General features: G+C 39.3%; 1 protein-coding gene across 5 annotated transcripts in view; it reads right to left on the reverse strand.

The window, feature by feature from the left end:
- The window catches only part of nalcn (sodium leak channel, non-selective), a 177,778-nt gene that overhangs the window by 145,254 nt on the left and 9,194 nt on the right, over positions 1 to 23,330 (reverse strand). For all 5 annotated transcript variants that reach the window (XM_017720920.2, XM_017720921.2, XM_037538951.1 and 2 more), the window contains 7 exons: positions 21,588 to 21,770; positions 17,783 to 17,866; positions 17,516 to 17,655; positions 14,959 to 15,087; positions 8,661 to 8,812; positions 2,924 to 3,066; positions 1,106 to 1,210 (listed from right to left, as the gene is read on the reverse strand). In XM_017720920.2, the coding sequence (XP_017576409.1) occupies positions 1,106 to 1,210; positions 2,924 to 3,066; positions 8,661 to 8,812; positions 14,959 to 15,087; positions 17,516 to 17,655; positions 17,783 to 17,866; positions 21,588 to 21,770 (936 nt within the window). The remainder of the gene's footprint in view (positions 1 to 1,105; positions 1,211 to 2,923; positions 3,067 to 8,660; positions 8,813 to 14,958; positions 15,088 to 17,515; positions 17,656 to 17,782; positions 17,867 to 21,587; positions 21,771 to 23,330) is intronic.

The raw sequence follows: 23,330 nt of genomic DNA on the forward strand, positions 1-23,330 counted from the left end.
TGACGCACCTCACTCTACCATGATTCATCTCAGAGTCTGGTAGCTGCCCAGTCTCATCTAAACGCTGCCAGGGACCCTGACCTGACAAGCAGCCAAATTTATTTAAAAAGCAGTCTGCTTTCAGAGGCCTTTTGCCAGCTGAGGGGCAGAAAAGTCAAACTCTTGCAGCCTCCAGAGACTTGTTTAGTGAAAGTCCCTTTAAAGTGTTTGTAGGTATGCTAGCATGTGTGAGTGCATGGGTGAAAGAAGAATGGAGGTAAGTCTCGGGACAAGTATTATTCCAGTAAGGTTACCAATAAGGTTTCATTTAACCAGTTGCAATACAAAACTTGCATTTTTTCTTTGTCAAGTTTCATATCACTGCTACGCTGCTAGTCTTATTACTCGCTTACTACTACTTATATGTTCTTACAACTTCATCAACTAAAATGAAAACTGGTACTATAAACATCATGGCACATGTCATACGCCGTCTTGGGGTGTCATAATGAATTGTGTTCAGTGTCATGTTCCAATGGCCATTGCTTTAGTTTGAACACCAGTTAAATTACATGTTTTGTTGATTTGCTTAGTGAAAACAGTTTACATATCCCCTACAGAGAACACACCACTCTATTTTGTTGCAAATTTTAGAGCACAATATCTATTAATATCTTATTTGTGGAGTTTAGTACAGAAAAAAGAAAATCAGCAAATAAACAGTGATGCAATAATATGCAGATATATGTTCTCTGTAGAGGATATGTACCTATTTTCACTTAAACATTTCATTTGACCATGTGCACCCAAAATTGCGCATATAACTCTAGGTCATAAAGTTTGATGTCTATAGCCATCACAGCTTAACCCAAAGATATGAATGTTGTTTCTTTAATTTGTTGTGTCCACAGGCATCCAGACACCCCTTTCAATTAGTGAATTCAGTTACTTTAAGGTGCACCCATTGCAGCACATATGCTCACCAGGCTCAACATTAATCTTCAAGCAAAGAAGGAGAGAAGTAAATGACAGGTGTCTATAAACGTCTGGACGAACAGTGTAACAGTATATACATACAATTTCTTTGTTGTGAAAGAGCAGAGAAATCAAGGGAATTAAACTCTACCTGTGTAGTGGCTGTAGATGTAGTGCTGCTTCTGGAGCCCCACATCTGCTGGAACTGCACTCTGATCTCAGCAAACGTCTCAATGATCACAGCTATGAACACGTTCTGAGAACAGAAGAAGGAGATAATTAGGAGACCAGCAGAATCCTTTTCCGGCTCACACTGCTTTTAAGATCTGACTGACAAAGATGTCTTGAAAGTAATAAGTAGTAAGATTTCTGAATCAGGACTCAGAAACAGAATAAGCTAATCATCGGAACAGTGAAAAATCTCATTTACACAATTTTCCACTTGCTCCAGATGAAGTCGATCAGCCAAGACATGTTTGGTGTCCAAAATTTGCTTCTTTAGATCAGCACTGGAGCTACAGGTATCACGCCTGCCACAGCTCCGTCTGCCTCTCTTGCCACTCCCGCTGCGCCTGGGAGCGTTTCGGAGCCAAAAGACTACAATTCCCATGACTCTGTGGACTACAATGGCGATGACGTCACGGCTCCGCAACGCCGAGACGTCTCCCTCGAGTGGTAATTCAGATCACCTGTGCTCCGGTGTACTTAAGCACGCCATTTTTTTTTTCGACGCTGAGTATTGCCCTTTCATGTGTACAAAGCGTTCCTCTGTGTATTTTCTGCCTGATCTCCCGTGTTTTTGACCCCGCTTTCGTTTTTCGACCTCTATTTGGATTGCCGTGTTCTCCCCTGTATTCTGGTTTTGACCTCTGCCTGGACTTTGTTTCTCCTTTTTGCCTTGCCTCTGACATTGCCTTTTCCGGTTTATGACCCTGGACTGCCCTGGTATGTGTTTTTTGTGCTTAAAACCCCTTTGGTATTGGTAGTTTATATTGTATATAGTTGTAAATATCTCTGTAAACAAACCTTGTACAGTTCCACTTCAGCAATTGTCTCTGTCTTGCCTGGCCAGTGTAACAACAGGGCTAACATTGCTGACAAACTCTTAAAGCCAACAGACCTGTTGTTCTCTAACTGGTCCTCAGGGCACCCCAAGTAGTGTTTAGGCTGGTTTGAAGCAGAAATGAGGGCCAGTGTGTGTGTGAGTGAATGAGTGTGAGAAAGGGAGCCAAATTCACCAATACATTTTAGGCAACATGTGTTGTCTAAAATAGCTGAGGCATCACGCTGTGGAGGTAAGAACTGATGTTTTGTTCATTTTTATAGTTCACAGTAAGTTATACTGTGCTCTAAAGCACACTGATCTGTGTCTGTGTGACCATAATCAAGATGCTGTTTGAGAGGGTTAAGAAAGGTTTGGGGTATGTATTAACAGAATTTTTTTGGGTGATTATTGACTTCATAGCTCCAGCGCTAACCCTAAAGATGCAAAATTTGTTGACAGTCAACTCTAAGATGATGCTGCACAGCATGCATAAAAAGAAAAAAATAAACTAATAAAATAATGGAAAAAAAAAAAAACAGTATTTTCTTGATGCCAAGAAAAAGCTCTATATCTCCCCTCTTAGGATTGCTGTAGGTGAAGTTACTCAATCTTACAACAATATTTCTCCTGTTCAGCACCTGATGTATATCATGTCTGGCATATCCCTAAAGTTTAAATGATGACACAGGAGTCTATATGGATATCACCATATGTCTGGTATTACACCACAAAAAAAGTAACAGTAAAAGGAATAGAAAGAAATAATGTCAATGTCAGGTGTCAACTTGAACAAGTCTTATATTGTCAATATTGCTTGAACTACCCACCCTGTGACTTCAGCATGGCTATAAATAGAGGTGAAAGAGGTGATACTGAACATAGAGGGCAGTTTACTTGAAGGGGAAAAGGAAACAGATGCCCCACCTTGACCAGCCAAGCGAGGAAGAAGATGAGTGTGATAAAGTAGAAGTAGGAGCGCCAGCGTGGGAAGCTGTCAATGGCTCGGTACATGATGAAGACCCAGCCCTCCTGAGACGCAGCCTCGTACACGGTGAATATGCTGGTGCCTGTGAAAGAGAGAGCGAGAAGAGATCCAGATGCAAGATCACTCCAGTGCCCCTAAACTGGGCCGGCCGGTGCGCAGACACAAAAATGCATATATAAACAAAGCTTTGGCATTGCGGCACTTAGTCAGGTGTTTATCATCACAAAACTATGTGTCCCTCTCCCTTAATCATCTGCCCCCATAGAATAAGATTCAACAACAATGAAAACGTTCAAACAATTTTTATAAAAAAGAAAAGCCGCACACTCAAAGCTAGTAGGTCTGTTTTAGAGGCGGTGTAGTAGGACTGTATGATGTTGACATTAAATAGGGAGTTAGATAAAGCTGTTGTACATCAAGATATGAGAAGTGATAAATTATTATAAAAATACCGTGCAACTGACTTGATGTTACAAAAGTACACTTTGATGTGTAAACAGAAATCTAACTAAACTCTCCTTTAGGTATAATACAAAATGACAAATGCACAATTCACTATTCTGCAAATATAAAGAAAATACATACTAACAGCTACTTACACTAAAACTTCAAGTACATTATTTCTGCACTGAAAGATTGAGTCATCATTGTCAAACACGACAATTACTCCAAACCATTTTTCATGACTAAGGTCATCTTGGACTCCAGGTCTAGGTTGTGTTAGCTCTGTACTTTTCAGCATCACCTAATGTTACCATGCTGTGCAGCGGCTGCCATAGGCCAGCATGAAGTCATCGACACAGTTCTGCTGTCCACCGTTTCCTACCAGGTCCCAGGACAGATTTAGCCAAGGACACTATCTAACCCTGTTAAAGTTACCTATATTATAAACACACCCCTAAAAACTCTCAAGCAGTCTCAATATAGCATAATACAACCCTCACATAGTAACAACCGAACTGTGTCTTGTCCATTTTTTCAACTACTCGGCTGCTTCATGCAACATAAAAGATCACTTTATAGACATCATATACCTACATGATCGAAAAGCTAATTAATAATTGGTGCTCCCACATATTTAATGTCACTAAGTACTTTTCCCATCAATTTTAAAATGCCAACTATGAAGTTTTTCCAACTTCATGATTCTCAGTGGAAGGCAGCTGGAGTGTAAATAAAAATTCTATTTAAAAAAAAAAAAAAAAAAAAAAAAAAAAAAAATCACTTGCAGATGAACTGCTAAGTACGAGTTACATAACATACAACAATAAGACACACACACACACACACACACACACACAAACACACAGACATTTTTTAACATAGCCTCCTGACGAATCTACATCAAACATCATTGGTGCGTATGGATTGCTCATTTTAATGCTCACAGCTCTGAGCTGAAGCCTCAAACTCCTTCACAAATACATACATACACACCCACACCCATTTTCTAAGCCGCTTCTCCCTGAGGGTCATGAGGGGGTGCTGGAGCCTATCCCAGCGGTCATTGGGTGGAAGGCACAATAAGATACATCCATCCATCCATCCATTTTCTAAGCCGCTTCTCCATCAGGGTTGCGGGGGGGTGCTGGAGCCTATCCCAGAGGTCATTGGGTGGAAGGCACAATAAGATACATCCTAATTTAATTCTGGACACTGCAAGCGCTTTAGTGAGGAACAGTGTCAAAACTGCATCCTCATATTAAAAAGGCAATCTGCTTCTTTCTATGAGAAATTGTAAGTGAACGTCCCTGTAAGAGAACTTGATACTGGTAGTATCAAATGCTACATTTACTAGCCTAATCTGAATATGGGGTTAGGAAGAAACTAAAGCATCTTAATTCTTCATAGTCTTTTAATGTATTGAGCGCTATCTTTAATATGTAGGGTAGATGAACATTGGATTGAAAATAAAAAAAAAAAAATCACCAGAATTACCTAAATAAAGTAGCCTGTGATCAAAGACTCTACTAAAACAATTGACCCATAGAATTCAGTTAATATTGATGACAAAAAAAGCCTGGTGGAATTCAGTTTTAATTACTTCTGAAGTGGAGAAGTTCTGAAATGTGAAAATTCCAAATTTCAATGGACACCTATGTTTATGTTTATAAGTAGAAGATACTTTATGGTTTTAATATTATGAAAACCATCCATGGCATTTTTGCCATGGCACTGAAACAAATCAATAAAACAAAAACAAAAATAATCAAAAGAGCAGACTCAAGCACAGCACAATGTAAATTTAAAGTAGATGTAAATGAATGCATAACTTACTGTTTAATTAAATATGCATAATTTCATTCGAACAATATAGCTAAATGTCAGTAACTGCATGAACCGTAACTGTTTAAATTTTGTATTGAAAATAAAAATTCGTTGTTAATAGGAATATATAAAAATATACAAGCGGATTGCTTTCACATGGCAAGGTCTTGCAAAAACACAACTGTAATCTGCTTTGCAAATAAGAGCAAACCAGTACACTGCCATATGATCTTTAGCATACATGTGCTAAAAGCCAAATATGCAAAAAGGTTTTAAGTATACAGAAAGGAACATAAAAATATACTGATAAAGTTTGAAACATAAAAAACGGATTTATTTACCCCCACTGTATGCACTGAAGATTGTAGCTCCATTGTATCCATCTGTATATGAACAATGCATACACTTTGAGAGGGTCTCAGAGCCCTGATTACACCATAGTGTGTGTGTGTGTGTGTGTGTGTGTGTGTGTGTGTGTGTGTGTGTGTGTGTGTGTGTGTGTGTGTATATATATAAAGGTGTACAGACTGAAACAGGAAAGCATGTGGTCAGATAAAAGCATACAAAGTTACACAGAAAGCCTTTAGTTTCTCAAAGAAAAAGAAGAAAATGATTTCTACATTGTAATCTAGCAAAAATAAATGAATAAACGGATAAAAGAAATGTAATTGTTGCCATATGGCAACATCAGGTAGTAGAGGATTAGGAACTTTAAAACCAAGAAAGAGCACCTAAACACTATCTGTAAACTCTTAATTAGTCTCCTAGCTCGCTTTCTGAATCCTTAAAGGGATGTAAAATAAATTATATGGGTATAGCTCTCACAGCTGCCACGGTCATTATAGCTGCACAAACACCATGGGTGGTTTCAGAAGTCCAGGTCTACACAAAGTCAATGGTCTCAGTCCACTCAAACATCTGTGCTAATGAAACTAGCTCTTATATTATGAAAGTTCAAAGATGTAAAAAGAAGGTCTTTCAAGAGGTCTCTCTCCTGTGTCTGTCCAGTATTTCAAAGCCATTGCTGGTGTTTGCGAGACAGCAAAGCTTCCTTTCATGCCAATCTGAAAATAAGTGCCACTGCTCTATGTACCTTTACTATGGATTTATGTCACTGCAAGAGGACAAAAATGTACTACACTGCGTGGTAGGGGTACAGGAAAAACTCTATTCTTAGATGCAATGTGGTGCGGATGTGAACAATTCTGAATTGATTCATAAATGTCAAAAATCGATTTTCTAAATATTTCATTTATAATGTAATGTTGACGGAACGCAAAGAGCAGAACTTGGACGTGGGTAAGTGCAGCTCCCAGACAATCATCACACATGGATGAGCAAGAAATTCAACTGGCACCCAGGTTAGGTCAGGAGTCACAACACAAATGTTAAGAAGAGCCATTTTGTCCTTTCAACAAAGTCAAACCACCTTGGGAGACATTTAATGTCTCCTAAGTCTCAGTATGTGTCCTATTATAGGCTAAAATATATAATTAAGAGCGCAGATATACTTTGCTCTGCTTGAAGCTTTTGCTCCGCTTTCCTATTTTTTTCAGAAATGCAGTCTCTCGTTGCACAAAAACAACTGCGCTGCTTATAAACTTGTTTAAGTCCATGCAACCAGTGCTTTCACCCTATGTTGAACACTTTGGAGCCAAGATTCAGCGTCCAGTCTCGAAAATATTTTACTGACACAGCGATCCCCCTCATTCTACAACGAGACCAAAACTGAAGTTATAAAATCAATAAAGAAAATGGGTAGGACGGCTGTAACGTGCTGCGTGGACATCCATTTCCACAGAAACTTATTTACTCAAACGGTGTATTTTATCGCAGATGAGTAGCAGCAGATCACATGCTCCAAACAGCAGTGAATGAGAGCCGTCTAGATCACTCACCACATCATTTCCATTAGATTTATTAATAAAAGATATTGGAAGTAAATTCATCTGTCTGTCTGCCCTGCGATGGACTTGTCCAGGGTGTTTCCTGCCTTCCGCCCGATGACTGCTGGGATAGGCTCCAGCATCCCCTTGCGAACTTGAGGGAGAAGCGGCTTAGACAACAGATGGATGGATGGATAGAAGTAAATTCATTATGGATCATTACAAATACGTTGCTTTAAAACTACCAAGTCCTCAGACAGTAAGAAAATAGAAATCCTGTACAGAAAAAAAGATGCATCAAGATGCACTGATCATTGTTTTATAATCACAGCCCCCTTAATCAAAATCAAATCGAATTGTGAGATGCCTAAAGATTCCCACCCCTACTGCTTGATATACTAAAACCAGAGCAAGCACTCAACTAAACTGCTGTTAGTGAAGACGCTTCAGTGCTGCTTTGAAGCCAGGGTCTGATCGATACATCGGCTGGCTGTTCATATCAGCAATATTACACAACTCTGGCCACACTGATTTAGCACTGATAATTAATGACTCATTTCATTTTGTAACAAATCTATGACATTAAGAAAAAAATCACCAAAGTGCTTCTATGACTTAAAAGTATTTTTAGTATCTCTTTCTCCATCCCAGCAATAAAGGCTGAACAGGCAATACTGAACACAAAACACCATCATGGTGAAAATATCGAAAAAATCTTTAGGATGATGTTAACATGTCATGGCACAACTCTTTGTATTCTAATTATTTTGTACAACCTTTCACAAAAAATTCTGCCTTCCACACTATGACAGCTGAGATAGGCTCCAGCACCCCCCCGCGACCCAGAAGGAGAAGCAGCTTAGAAGATGCATGTGTTTTTATTGCAAGGACAACAAACCAGTATAAATGATATCCGAAATGTAAAAAAAAATAATTCTATTAGGAATTATTAAGGAGGTTTAAGAATCACTTGCAGTATGTATGAATTCAGTTAGCACTCATAACAATTCAAGGCTATTCTAAATTCTTGTTAAGGGGTGGAAAAGCTTTTACAGAAAAATATTTTAATATGTATAATATTTATATTTATTTATATTCATTTGAGATCTAGACATCAAACCACACCTTTCTTTTGATTCTGTGTGCATGATGTTAATACATAAAGATGTACAGTGCAAAAAAACTCCCGCAAAGTTCCACCCAACACCTCTGACTTTTAAATGAAATTTCAGGCTTTCAGTGACTCGCAGCACCGCACTCACACCAAGTTTTTTCCTGACTCAGTACTGATCCATTTCAACAAAAACTTACATGATGCAAATTTAGACAATTATTATATTGAATATGTTCAAACTTTCTACTGAAAACTGAGCTACTCAATTGTGAACATCAGATTGGGAATTAATTTTAATGCAGTCAAATTCAATATTTACATGTAAGAATAGAAAAAAAACATTCAAAAAGAACTTGAATCATAATGTGCTTGTGTACATGAAAAGCGCAGTGGACAGCCTCTACTTACCAAGCTCATTGAAGCCACTGTAGCCCAGCTCCTGTCTGCTAAGACCATGTGCCTCCAGGTCCACGCACTTAAAACCCATGGGGCACTGGTAGCCCTCCCCATTTGGAGAGCAGTGTGTGTCAGGAATGGCAAGGCTGTTCCACGTCACATTACTGAAAAATAAACACTGGAAAAATGACTAAGTTTGGCCAGCATGCAATGTTTAAAAAAAAAGTAATGCAATGTTTCATCCTCACATTCCATTATTCACAGGAATATATACCCATATATATGTGTGTGTTTGTCTATGTGTATACACACACACACACACACACACACACACACACACACACACACACACACACACACACACACACACACACACACACACACACACACACCAACCTCAATTCCAATGAAGTTGGGACGTTGTGTAAAACCTAAATAAAAACAGAATACGATGATTTGCAAATCCTTTTCAACCTGTATTCAATTGATTACACTACAAAGACAAGATATTTAATGTTCAAACGAATAAACTTTATTGTTTTTTGCAAATATTTACTCATTTTGAATTTGATGCCTGCAACACGTTCCAAAGAAGTTGGGACAGGGGCATGTTTACCACTGTGTGACATCACCTTTCCTTTTAACAACACTCAATAAGCGTTTGGGAACTAAGGACAATAATTGTTGAAGCTTTGTAGGTGGAATTCTTTCCCATTCTTGCTTGATGTACAACTTCAGTTGCTCAACAGTCCGGGGTCTCCGTTGTCATATATTGCGCTTCTTAATGCCGCACCACACTTTCTATGGGAGACAGGTCTGAACTGCAGGCAGGCCAGTCTAGTACCTGCAATCTTTTACTACGAACCCACGCTGTTGTAACACATGTAGAATGTGGCTTGGCATTGGCTTGCTGAAATAAGCAGGGACGTCCCTGAAAAAGACATTGCTTGGATGGCAGCATATGTTGCTCCAAAACCTGTAAGTACCTTTAAGAATTAATGATGCCTTCACAGATGTGCAAGTTACCCATGCCATGGGCACCAACACACCCCCTGTACCACCAGAGATGCTGGCTTTTGAACTTTGCGCTGATAACAATCCGGACAGTCCTTTTCCTCTTTGGCCCAGAGGACACGACGTCCATGATTTCCAAAAAAAATTTGAAATGTGGACTCGTCAGACCACAGGACACTTTTCCACTTTGCGTCAGTCCATCTCAGATGAGCTTGGGCCCAGAGAAGTCGGCGGCGTTTCTGGGTGGTGTTGATATATGGCTTTCGCTTTGCATGGCAGAGTTTTAACTTGCACTTATAGATGGAGCGACGAACTGTGTTCACTGACAATGGTTTTCTGAAGTGTTACTGAGCCCATGTGGTAATATCCGTTACAGAATGATTTTTAATGCAGTGCCGCCTGAGGGATCGAAGGTCACGGGCATTCAATGTTGGTTTTCTGCCTTGCTGCTTACTTGCAGAGATTTCTCCAGATTCTTTGAATCTTTTGATGATATTATGGACTGTAGATGATGAAATCCTTAAATTCCTTGCAAATGCACGTTGAGAAACATTGTTCTCAAGAATGTTGTTCACAAAGTGGTGAACCTCACCCCATCCTTGCTTGTGAATGACTGAGCCTTTCAGGGATGCTCCCTTTATACCCAATCATGACACTCACCTGTTTCCAATTAACCTGCTCACCTGTGGAATGTTCCAAACAGTTGTTTTTTTTCAGCATTCCTCAACTTTCCCAGTCTTTTTTTGCCCCTGTCCCAACTTCTTTGGAACGTGTTGCAGGCATGAAATTCAAAATGAGAGAATATTTGCAAAAAACAATAAAGTTTATCTGTTTGAATATTAAATATCTTGTCTTTGTAGTGTATTCAATTGAATATAGATTGAAAAGGATTTGCAAATCATCGTATTCGGTTTTTATGTATGTTTTACACAACGTCCCAACTTCATTGGAATTGACACACAGACACACACATACGTATTTTACACTATTTTGCCAAAAGTATTCGCTCGTCTGCCTTCATACACATATGAACTTGAATGACATCCCATTCTTCATCCATTGGGTTTAATATGATGTCGGCCCAGCCTTTGCAGCTATAACAGCTTCAACTCTTCTGGGAAGGCTTTCCACAAGGGTTAGGAGTGTGTTTATGGGAATTCTTGACCATTCTTCCAGAAGCGTGTTTGACACTGATACTGGACGAGAAGGCCTGGCTTGCAGTCTCTGCTCCAATTCATTCCAAAGGTGTTCTAGGCCAGGACTCCGTGCAGGCCAGTCAAGTTCTTCCACACCAAACTTGCTCATCCATGTCTTCATGGACCTTGCTTTGTGCACTGGTGCACAGTCATATTGGAACAGAAAGGGGCCATCCCACAAAGTTGGGAGCATGAAATTGTCCAAAATAGTTCCTTTCACTGGAACTAAGGGGCCAAACCCAACTCCTGAAACACAACCCCACATTATAATCCCCCCTCCACCAAACTTTACACTTGGCACAATGCAGTCAGACAAGTACCATTCTCCTGGCAACCACCAAACCCAGACTTGTCCATTGGATTGCCAGACGGAGATTCGTCACTCCAGAGAACACGTCTCCACTGCTCTAGAGTCCAGTGGCAGTGCTTTACACCACTGCATTCGACACTGCATTGCGCTTGGTGATGTAAGGCTTGGATGCAGCTGCTCAGCCATGGAAACCCATTCCATGAAGCTTGCTACGCACTGTTCTTGAGCTAATCTAAAGACCACATGAAGTTTGGAGGTCTGTAGCGATTGACTGCAGAAAGCTGGTGACCTCTGCGCACTATGCGCCCCAGCATGCGCTGACCCTGGTCTGTCATTTTACGTGGTCTACCACTTTATGGCTGAGTTGCTGTCATTCTCCATCACTTCTACTTTGTTATAATACCACTGACAGTTAACTGTGGAATATTTAGTGGCGAGGAAATTTCACGAATAGACTTTCACTGAGCTCCTGAAAGCAACTCATTCTTTCACAAATGTTTGTAGAAGCAGTGTGCATGCCTAGGTGCCTGGTTTTATACACGCGTGGCCATGGAAGTGATTGGAACACTTCCAATTATTTGGATGGGTGAGTAAATACTTTTGGCTATTTATTTATTTATTTATTTATTTATTTATTTATACACACACACACACACACACACACCAGGCATAACATTAAGACCTCCTAGTTTCTACACTCATTGCCCATTTTATCAGCTCCACTTATTATATAGGTGCACTTTGTAGTTCTACAATGACAGACTGTAGTCCATCTGTTTCTTTGCATACTTTGCTAGTCCCCTTTCACCCTGTTCTTCAGTGGTCAGGAGCCCCATGGACCCTCACCAAAGTAGTGGTGTGCAGTTGAGCAGTGGCTCATTCTCAGCACTGCAGTAACACTGGTGATGGTGGTGTGTTAGTTTGTGTTGTGCTGAAATAAAACTGCACTGGCATTTTCAAATTATACCAAAAATGATCTTGTGACCCTATACCATTATATTTTTATTAAAATTGTTTAATATGATTATTTAAATAAATAATTGAACACTACATTCTGTACTAACAAAACAATAATAACGCTACTGAAACTTCACCAAATGTTTTGATGATGACTGTTCAGGTAGTGACAATTTTAACTACCTCATACACAACATTCTATTTGGGACACAGGTGTTACTTCAGGAGCCACTTGATGTCTCTAATGAAAATTAATGTTATCAGATTGGCTAGTCAGACATTCTTTCAAATAGTTTAATAAGGGATCTGAAATGAGAGGGGGTAATATATTGCAGTTATACAGAGGCCAATCAGAGACACAGTGCTGAATCAAAACGGCTCTAATTAAATCCAAACAGACTGCCCCACTGCATGTTAACATACAGATTACCCCTGTGATAAGCCTGCCTACATATGAACAAAATAAATTTATAAGCTAACCAATGCCAATAATATGTTTGAGGCAGATCATCTAGGACACCTAAATATTTTTACTATTTTTGTCTTGTTTTCAGAACGTAAAGAAAGAAATAGGGCACTGATTCTCATTACACTATGAATATATTTAAATGCTAAGTATTTACCTAATGATTTCACAGAATGCATGGATCATGTTATCATTGCTACCTGTCACAGCAAGGAATAGAACAGTAATTCCAAAAGATCTCTGCCTGGAATATTTGCCAGCTTGTGATTGGCAAGGTCGTGAAGAGTAATCTTACACATAATAGAAGGAATAGAAAATAAATACGATTTTGTCATCAAATCCAAAAATTCATCTCCATTAAAAAAGAACCCTGTGGAGAGCTCCCCCCATCCTATTTCACTCGCCACCCCCATCAAATCTTCGCGACTTTGTGCCAAGGACATGTGCTCTGGATAGATTAGATACTGAGCACTTCTGAAAAAGAAATATCCCATCCTGCCCAACATAGAAAAGGTCTGTGTCTGAATGTGCAATGGACAGAGTCTTTAATCTCCAACTAACACATCTTAGAAGCAATCAATAAAAAAATGTTGACTTTTTCTTTAACTAGAGGAAAATCATGGCACGGTCAGTGGGAGATATCCAGAGCCAGGAACACTTGTCGGTCAGGGAGATAGAATAGACAGATTGAGGCCATAAAGTTGAGGGAGGGATGAACGCTTGCACAAAGCCCAGACAACGTAGGAAATGCTAATTATTATCATTATGCTGCAGTGCACTCCTCTGCCATAACGCTGATGGCTGGAGCTTTTTGTTTCAGAGCTGACTCTGACACATCACTTATCTACATGTGAATATTAAACAGCCCTGTGCTCTGAAGCACATATATAGTTTTCTACACACTTGATTCTCCCCGCATTTATACTGAGACCTCTGATCAGAGTTTCTGACATGCACTGAATTCAAGTTCACTATAGAAATGATAGTGGCTTAACCCCTGCCAAACAGATCCTGCACAGAGAACAATCCTAAATATGGCACGCATCTACACAATTTCTATTTATTTAGTTTAAAGAAAAAATACACTTAAAACAAAGTTTGCCATGATGTTTGCATAAGTTACATTTTATATGCTCTTTTGCGTTTTCAAAAATGTTAAATTCAGCAAATAAACCATAACAAAAACCAGTCAGGTATTTTTTTTATTAAAAAGAAATCGCTTATTCAAATCTTTAAAACAGTAGGAATGTTAGCATTATAGTGAACGCTGCACTGGTCCACCTTTAGACCATCCAATCTGTCTTATTTCATTAGGTACTGTGTAACTACAACAGTCACAGTTTCCCAGTGCAACACCAGCTTATTTAACAACTGCCTGTATTTCAGACTTTATTACATAAAGTGATATTAATGTATCAGCCAGTATCAGCCAATGGAACTGCGACCAGTTCAGTAGGGTGAACCATCACAGACAGTCACCACAGTGCCATGTTAGCCATCAATGTGTTTACAGTTAATCTGATTTGGTTAAAGGGAAATATAAGACAATAAATCTCAAAGGCAAACTTGCACTGTCAGGGCAATACTTGATAGGTTTAAAGCACCTGTAGACGTTAAGAATCTGCCAAGCAGAGGATGTATGTCTATACTGACCACATGCACAGTGAGAAAGGTGGTTTGAGTGGCCAGAAAAAAAATCTGCAGGGATAAAAGTTGGGGAATTGCAGACATTAATTAGGTCTTGGGGGCAGAACATCTCCAAGTCAACAATCAGACGCCAACTATATAACCACAAGCTCTTCAGGAGGGCTGCCAGAATAAAGGCTCTGCTCTCAAGGACCAAAAAACTCAATGAGGTCAAAATAGAGGTGGTTTGGCGTAGACACTACTAGGGCCAATCTGAAGTGACAAACACTGTAAAAAAAAACTGTGTCATTAAAGAATTATCTGGTTAAAGCATTACTGACATATTAACTTTTACAGAATTAATGCATACCACATTTGAAAACCTCTGAGTACAACTTGAAGCTGTGAGACACTGTATCTTGTGTTTAAAGTCTTGTATACTGTAATGTGAATTTAATATAGTGAAGTTTTTTGAATCTGCTGTGTCAGGTGAAAATGATAAATGCAGCAGCTGATGGAGTTTGTGTTTATGAGGACAGATGTGTGTGGGTGGTGTTGTGCCTGCAATCCCTTTTGACTACCAAAAAAAATGCATATTAACTGGGCCCTGCAGCATTTATGGAGAAAAAAAATAAACCACAATTATCACTAAAAATTTAATTTTTGTAGTCCTGAAATGGCAACTTATTTAAGCAAATAATCAAACAGACATAACTGTTCAGAATACTTGTGAATACTTACTGTTCCTGTGTCTCATTGGTGACACAATGGTAATTGAAGGTGCCAAACATCTGAACCCCCAGAATTCCATAGAGGAGCAAGAAGAAGAGCAAAAATATGGACACACTCCAGATCTGCTCTCCAGATCGCCTATAAGAAGAAGACAAGGGAGTTATATGTAATGAACCTGATTTAGCAATGTTCCGGGCAAGGCATGTTTATTTACATAGTATATTTCAAAAAACAACTGTAATTCAAAGTGCTTTCCAATATGCTCTTAGCAAATATGGTTTTACATATTACAATAGTGGAACCATTTTTGTTGCCATATCACGCCATTTTGAAAAGGTTTTCAAAGAACCATATACAACAGGTTCTCTATCATAGAGAAGAACCGTCTAAGCCATGCAAAGAACTATTTACACATTCAACGTTCTTGGTGTTGTCATGGTTCAACATAGAACATATCGGCATGATCTCACACCTAAAAAGAATTTATGGTGGGGATAATGCTGGTTGCAGTGTACCAATCCAAAGTTATTAAAAAGTTTTTCAGTGATTATCTGATGAAACATCTAAATACCACATTTAATCATTTAAACTGAACAGTGTGTACTAGTATCTTCGATACTAAATACTGATCAATAATGTGCAAATGTCATCGCTATTGATACTGGCAAGCCTGTGTGCTACTAAAGATGTGCTGGTGCTGTTAAATTGGATTTTAAACTGATCTTCCCACTCCAATTACCCCATTTCCAAAAAAACTTTGGATGCTGTGCAAAATGCAATGATATGCAAATCATTTAAACCCTATATTTAATTGAAACAACATAACGTTGAACATATCAAATGTTGAAACTGAGAAATTTTATTGTTTTTTGAAAAATATATGCCCGTTGTGAATTTGATGCCAACAATACGTTCTGAAAAAGTTGGGACGGAGACAACAAAAGGCTGGTAAAGTTGTGTGCTAAAAACACCTGAAGGTTCACTGGCAACATCTCAGTAACATGACTGGGTATAAAAAGAGCACCTCAGAAAGGCTGAGGCTTTCAGAAGTAAAGATGGGGAGATGTTTATCACTAAAGCAAGAATAACGTTTGGCAATGTAAAACAGTAAAGAACTTTTGCTTTTCATCATCTACCATACATAATATCATTAAAAGATTCAGAGGATCTGGAGAAATCTCGGTACGCAAGGGACAAGACCAAAAAACAGTATTTGCTGGCAATGATCTTTGGTATTACAGCAGCATTGCTCCATATTAAATGTGTCCAAATACTAAACTGGCCTGCCTGCAGTCCAGACCTGTCACCTCTGAAAACATTTGGCACACTATGAAATGACAAATACGACAAAGGAGACCTCAAAATGTTGAGCAGCTGAAATCCTATATCAAACAAGAATGGGAAAACACTTTCAAAACTACAGCAGTTGGTCTCCTCAGTTCCCAAACATTGAGTGTTATTAAAAGAAGAGGTGATGCAGCACAGTGGTGAACATGCCACTGTCCCAACATTTTTGGAACATCTTGCTGGCATCAATTTCAAAATGGGCATATATTTTTCAAAAAACAATAAAATATCTCAGTTTCAACATTTGATACAATGTCTTTGTACACAGTGTCCCAAATTTTTTGGAAATTGGATTGTTCTTCAACATTGGACTGAACTGTGTGTGGTTAATTATTTTGTAATTCAATCATGATCATGTACCAGTCATTCATTTGCACTGCCAGTGTTTAAAATACTTTCTGTTATGTTAATGCTAATAGCGGTTACATTGGCGAGAAGCTGACAATGTGTTCACTTGGCTTCAAATGACTTTAAGCAGCTCTACCAGCTTTTGAAAGCTGGAAAATGGGTAAAACTGAATCAGTATGCTGCTGTGTATACATATTACCTTGTTCTCTAATCCTGTTCTCAGCATTTATTAGCCGTTTCAAAGTAAACTTAAAATACAGAGAATTGTGGGAGCCGTGGGGCACATACAGCAGAAAGCAAAAGGCAGTTTTCGCAAAAGATTTTTCAATCTCTCTCTCTCTCTCTCTCTCTCTCTCTCTCTCTCTCTCTCTCTCAACAGTAGCAAGAAAAAAAATGTGTTCACCTTTGCACTTCTTAACATCAAATGGACTCTATTCCCTCATCAAAACATTACAGCCCCAACCAGAACAGAATTTTACCATTACTGATCATATTTTGGTTGCAATACCTACTTTCATGTGAATACAAGAATCTGTCTTATATGCTATGTAAATATGCATGTAGATATCCTTTCTGCTCCCTCATACTTTAACTTATGTCTAATTTTTTATAATGTATAAGTTTATGTGCAATATGTTTTGCTACTGTAACACTGCAATTTCCATTCAGGATAATCTAAAGTATGGAGCCAATATAGAGATCAAAAAAGTGAAGTAACGTGTCCAGGTCTCTTAGTCTTAGTCAAGACTCTCAAGAGCTTCAACTGTTAAATGGGCTTTTTAGGATGATCTGCTAAGCGACCACTGCAATAGTCAACACAGCTGCAGACAAAAGCATGAATTCTTTTCCAAAATTGCTTCTCGCCACTTACTTCAGAATGTTGGTTATGCGCGTCCGCGGCAGCTCAAATCTGAAATAGATCCGAAAGGCTCGTATCATTATGAGGGCCCTCGGTATCCGCAGCATTCCCCATGGTGACATCTGGTCCACAATCTCAGCTATTTCAAACACCTACAAACAATTAAAAGAGAGATCAGTAAGCAGTGTAAATCAGCATGTGGCCTACTTTTTTATTTAAAGAATATCAAAAACTTCAGCAAAGAGAAGTCATTACAAGGAGAACTTCTGACTCTTGTACCTGAAGCACAAGAGAGACCCAGAGAAAGACCACCATGAAGCCATCAAACATGCACCAGCGGTCCTTAACGTAAGAGTTATCTCCCTGGAAACAGAGACAAGGTGATGAGAGGTAGGTTTTAATGACAGTCTACAGGTTAGAAGCAGCTGTGCTGAAGGGCTAATGTAAGGCCGGGGCAGCTGGGAACAAAAGAGGCAGCAATATTTAGCCTGTGCAGGTGTCCACCATGGTTTTTGTGCTGGACTACTAAATGACAAGTAAGAAAGATGAAATTATAACTTAGTTTAAAAATGGACGCAATATACTGGTACATCCAGATTACCAACTGAAATCCTTCCTCTGTTTAGAACGTTCTCATAATGGTTCTAATAGTATAATAAGCACAGATAACGCTATATATGTGTGTGTGTGTTATGGATGTTTCAGTCACATTTCATATTAAAGCTGCAACAGACCCTTGTATCTGAAGTAGTCCACTTTGTTTTAAACGTAGCAGACGTGCAGGAATGGCCGGTCTTTCACAGTTAGCTTTAGCCCAAGATTTATACCTGACATGCTTTAGTTTCCTGAACAGCCTGATAAGCAGTCTAACTTTTAGGGGCAGTCGTGGGCTGGAGGTTAGGGATCTGGCCCTGTGACCGGAAGGTTGCCGGTTTGATCCCCAGGGCCGACAGTCCATGACTGAGGTGTCCTTGAGCAAGACACCTAACCCCCAACTGCTCCCCGGGCGCCATGGATAGGGCTGCCCACCGCTCTGGGCAAGTGTGCTCACTGCCCCCTAGTGTGTGTGTTCACTGGTGTGTATGTGGTGCTTCACTTCACGGATGGGTTAAATGCGGAGGTGGAATTTCCCCGGTTGTGGGATCAAAAGTATCACTAACTTAGCCTGCTGCATTAGGCAAGTCTTGTGCGTGAAACAAGCCATTGACCAGCTGGTACTTGAGCATGAATGACTGTACTATCGGGGCGCACATGAGGTAAATGACTTGTGAAATTCAATGAAGCTGAATTTGGTTTCTTTTTGGAATTTTCTGTTCCACCTTAAATGATGCAGCTTGCAAAGGTGCCAGAATGTAACTGCTGCTTCTTTTAAGATGGAATGCAAAATTCAAAAGGATAACAAACAAGATTATTTAAAATAATATTATAATTCAAAATTCTAATTACAAACAATCAAAAAAAAAAAAAAAAAAAATCATACATGTGAACACTAAAATATGAAAACACACTTTTCACTATACAACCCAGAATATCGTTACAGTTCCACTCATAGTCAGTCTTTTCTCTAATTTTTTGTCTTAGGGTGCATACAGCCAGTGTACTTTCCTTGGTGTGGACCAATCAAACTTCTTTAGTACGGTCCATTTTGAAAGGTGTCAGTCTACCCATACTCATGTGTAACAAACAACTGAAGAGCCAAAAATCAAAGGTCTTCTTCATTATGTATCTTTATTTTCCCTCAACATGGGTGTGATTATCCATTATATCAAGAATGGATCTGAGGAACAGAACTGATTAATATATTTGAGGGGTTTTATACTAATGATATGCTACAGAAAGTTTAAATAAAAAAATAGATCATTTTATGGCACTCAGGGAGACAAACATCAAAGCAAGAGCTCTTCTATCACTGTCAAATTTCTGACCAATCAAAGAACCCAATGCCCACGTAGATTACCTGGCCGTTGCAATGTGTATAACAATCCAAATGGAAAAGATACAATTTCACAAAAACCCAAACTCTGGTGCAGCCATTAGCAAACTAGATGTGACAACAGCCTTAAACTCGTACTCATTACTCATAATCCCAGTATCAATTATTTGGCTATTTTAGAAATAAAACATAAGTAATCAAAAAAATAAGAATGAGAAATACTCTAATCTAGTCCCGTAAACAGTGTCCACATACCACTGGGAAATTTGATGAACTGGACTAAACATGAAAGCGTGACAGAGGAATCAACCAACCATATTTTGATTTACAATGGGTAAGACTAATTTGGGGTGAAAACACTGGCACTGACTGCAAATATGCATGGCAACCTCACCAATGTGGTATCTCCATGCAATATATGTTAATATATGTCTGACACAAGTTACAAATGTCTGTGTTTAACCAAGAACAACCAATAAAGTGTCACTAGTAGCTTAACATACTACTAGATTCCTACAGGGGTGCTTGAAGAAATCTGCATTAATCTTGCTCCAATACTCATTCACCACTACGAAACATGATTATCATCTGATGTGGATGAATTTTTTGTTATATAAAAATGAATGGACAATCCAGTGTGACACAGTGCCACAAAAATAGACTAATGGTTTAACAGTAGTACAATCAATTACTAGCATTGCTTTAATTACATTAAAACAACATAACTGCCTGAAGTGATTTATTTATTTTTTATTTTATTTTTTTTTAACATACAGCAGGTAGGACACAGGATCATGACATCACTAAAGCAGTATGTATGGGTTTGTTTGCTTGAGCGCAGCCTGTGGTCATGCTTCACTTGCTTTTTATCTGGTAGAGAAGCAGACACCTCAGGGGCTGAATGTTTGCCCCCTGGAGACTCTGCCAAACAAGCTATTTAAAGTTCAAAGCCTTTATTATGGCTCTGAAATAAATTGGATCTAAATCGGGATGCTCTAAATGCACTGTATCAAATGGAAAGATAAACCAATCAAAACACTTATTTGGCTAGTTCACTGTTTTTTTGTCACCGAAAGCAGCAGTTTAGTCTTAGTCAAGCTACACAGAGTGGATGAGAAGAGCAACTTTGAGTGCTACAGGATACCTGACCATGAGGAGGATCACCAGCTTGGCAGGCACCCTGGCTGCTCCTCCTGGACCTGGCACCAAGCTCAGTGGACACCAGAGCCACCAAATACACTTACAATCATTTCTTATCATCCAATAATTTAAAGTGATCCCACACACGATTTCTGAGGCATGTTTGTCCTTTTAGCAGACAAGTGGGAAGCAGTGCCATTTGTTGTGCACTTAGGCGAGGTGGTGTCATGTGGATGTCTGACCTAAATTTCTAAAACATTTAAGTAAACAATGTCTTTTTTAAGACTTCCCATATGTTAACAATTAATTTGTCTATTATAAAGCTTTAGAATACTAAAGAACTAGGTGCCAAATGAAAACTGAAAAAGTATTTAAATTATTCAGGCCAGCCCTAGATATTATTTCATAGGTCATAACTCTTTGCAAAAAAAAAAAAAAAAAAAAAGATACTTTTAACTTTCACCCCAACTAATTTGAACTACCATAACTTTGTGGTACAAAAATATCAAACCAATGAAAGAACATCCAAACTGAGACAAAAAACACCCAAATCTGTGTACAGCCCATGCAAACTGCATTGCCAAATTACAAGGGCCATCTGGTATGATTGAGGAACACATACACTAGCAAGATTCAGAGTCAGTGAACATGATCAGCCAGCCAACAGTGACTCATCAAATAAAATACCATTTTGGCTGATAAACTATGGGTAAAATGAAAAGTTGTGCATTGTTGCTAGCAAAGACACACTTCTGACTGAGGCTTGACTAATCACTCTGAACTTGGATGAATTTAAGGAACACAAAAAGACAAGCATTAAGTGATTCACTGCTCAATGTCTCTCTGTGTGCTTGTTATCCTTCAATTGCCAATTAAGCTGTCCACACTTTCCTTAGCAGTAATTAAGGGCCCTTCATCAACCAGTTGCCCATTTACTGGCTTGCATGGAACTCTTAGTTGTTTTTTTTTTCTCCCATTAACAATCTTGACACCACCAGCTAGGTTTGTTACCTTGATGATGCCCCTGATGTGCATCTTGGCGATCATCTCAGCCGTGTAGAGAAACATGAGCATTGTGTCCAGGGTGAAGGTGACATACTGCAGGGGTGGGTAGTGCTCGAATGTCTTGGGCGTGTTCATGCACACTGAGATGACGCTGATTATAGCACAGGCCCGCAACAGAGAATGCACCCACTGCAGAGAGAGAACACAGTGTTGCTCTAAAATCACACACTTTAAAGTAAATAGTAAAGAGTAGGGCTGTATGATATTAACATAAAATGTGATGTTCGATAAACCTGTTGGATATTACGATGACAATATGAGAAAATTACTATTAAAATAATGTGTCTTTGCCTGGATGTAATGCAAGTGCAGACCTTTGTTTGGGATGTGTAAACAGAAATCTAACTTACCTCTTTAAACAAATAGCAAAATACAAAATTACACAAGCACCATTTAACTATTATCCAAAATAAAATATGATGAATTATTAATAAATATTAACTACTTACATCCGAACTGTAAGCACATTTTTATGCACTGAAGGGCTGAGAAAGCTAGGCTACAAAACCAAATCACATATATTTATACAATTTTTTATATATATATATATATATATATATATATATATATATATATATATATATATATATATATATATATTTTTTTTTTTTTTTTTTTTTTTTTTTTTTTTATTCACTAGAACAAACACATTGTTTTATTTTATTTACTTATTGTTTGTTTAGTTACTAAATATTGTGGCGGGTTGTTTTTAGTTTAAAAATACTGTTCAGGCTTTTGGTTGAATGTAGCGAGTCACCATGTTCGTGGTTGGTCAGGGTCCATTATTTAAAGGGGGTGTAAGGCAGCAAGCTTCAGCAGCCAAACTGGATAGCAGAAAGACAGTGGAGCCCGAACTAGCCCATGTGCTGAGTGAATTTCCTTTAAAGCAGAGTTGGGGCCAATATTTTAGGGTCTCCGAGTATGTGTTTTGTAGTTGGCCATTTGGCCAAATGGTTACATTACTCGTCACCCAAGTGGGAGAGCATGTTCAGGAAACGTGCTTATGACGTTGTGGCATGTGCCCGCCCCCTGGGCCCCGGCGATGACGGCCACGAGAGCCAGCAGGAATGCGGTGCCTGAACAACCAGCGATGGCGAACCTCAGTCAGGACGACAGGGAGAGAGCTGCGAATGTGGAGGGGGCAGAGCACAAAGCCCAAGCTCCCCTGGACGAACAAAACTGACACGAGTCATGGGAGTGACGGCAGGAAGAGGAGGACGACGATGGTGCCAGCAAGGAGCGAGTCCCAAGCTCTGCCGCCTGGGTTGGGCCCCACCCCCGGTTATGCAGCGAGGCTGCTTCACTATACCTCACGTTCCACCCAGGCGGCCAAGTTGCCAGCTGGGGACAGTAACGAGGAGACGGAGCGGCGAGCTCTCGTTCCCTCTCATCCTGGGTGCTCATGCTGCCATTAATGAGAGCCAGCTGATTCTGACCTGGCTGGCAGCTCAAGTACCTTTAAAAAGAGCTGAGAAGGAACAGGGAGGGAGAGAGGAACAAGCAGCAGCAGAAGACCAAAGAGCTGAAAAGCTCCTGTTAAGGAAGGACTGAAAAGTCTCAGTAGAAGCCACTGAAAAGTGGGTAGTGTTGGTTTTGGTTGTTGTGTTTATTTTGGATGAAATTAAAGTAATGGCTGCTGCAGCTCTGAATCCTGCCTCCAGTGTCCTCCTTGAGCCCAGGGTAGCACAT

The sequence above is a fragment of the Pygocentrus nattereri genome, chromosome 6 (assembly GCF_015220715.1).
Source record: "Pygocentrus nattereri isolate fPygNat1 chromosome 6, fPygNat1.pri, whole genome shotgun sequence".
Taxonomy (NCBI): domain Eukaryota; kingdom Metazoa; phylum Chordata; class Actinopteri; order Characiformes; family Serrasalmidae; genus Pygocentrus; species Pygocentrus nattereri.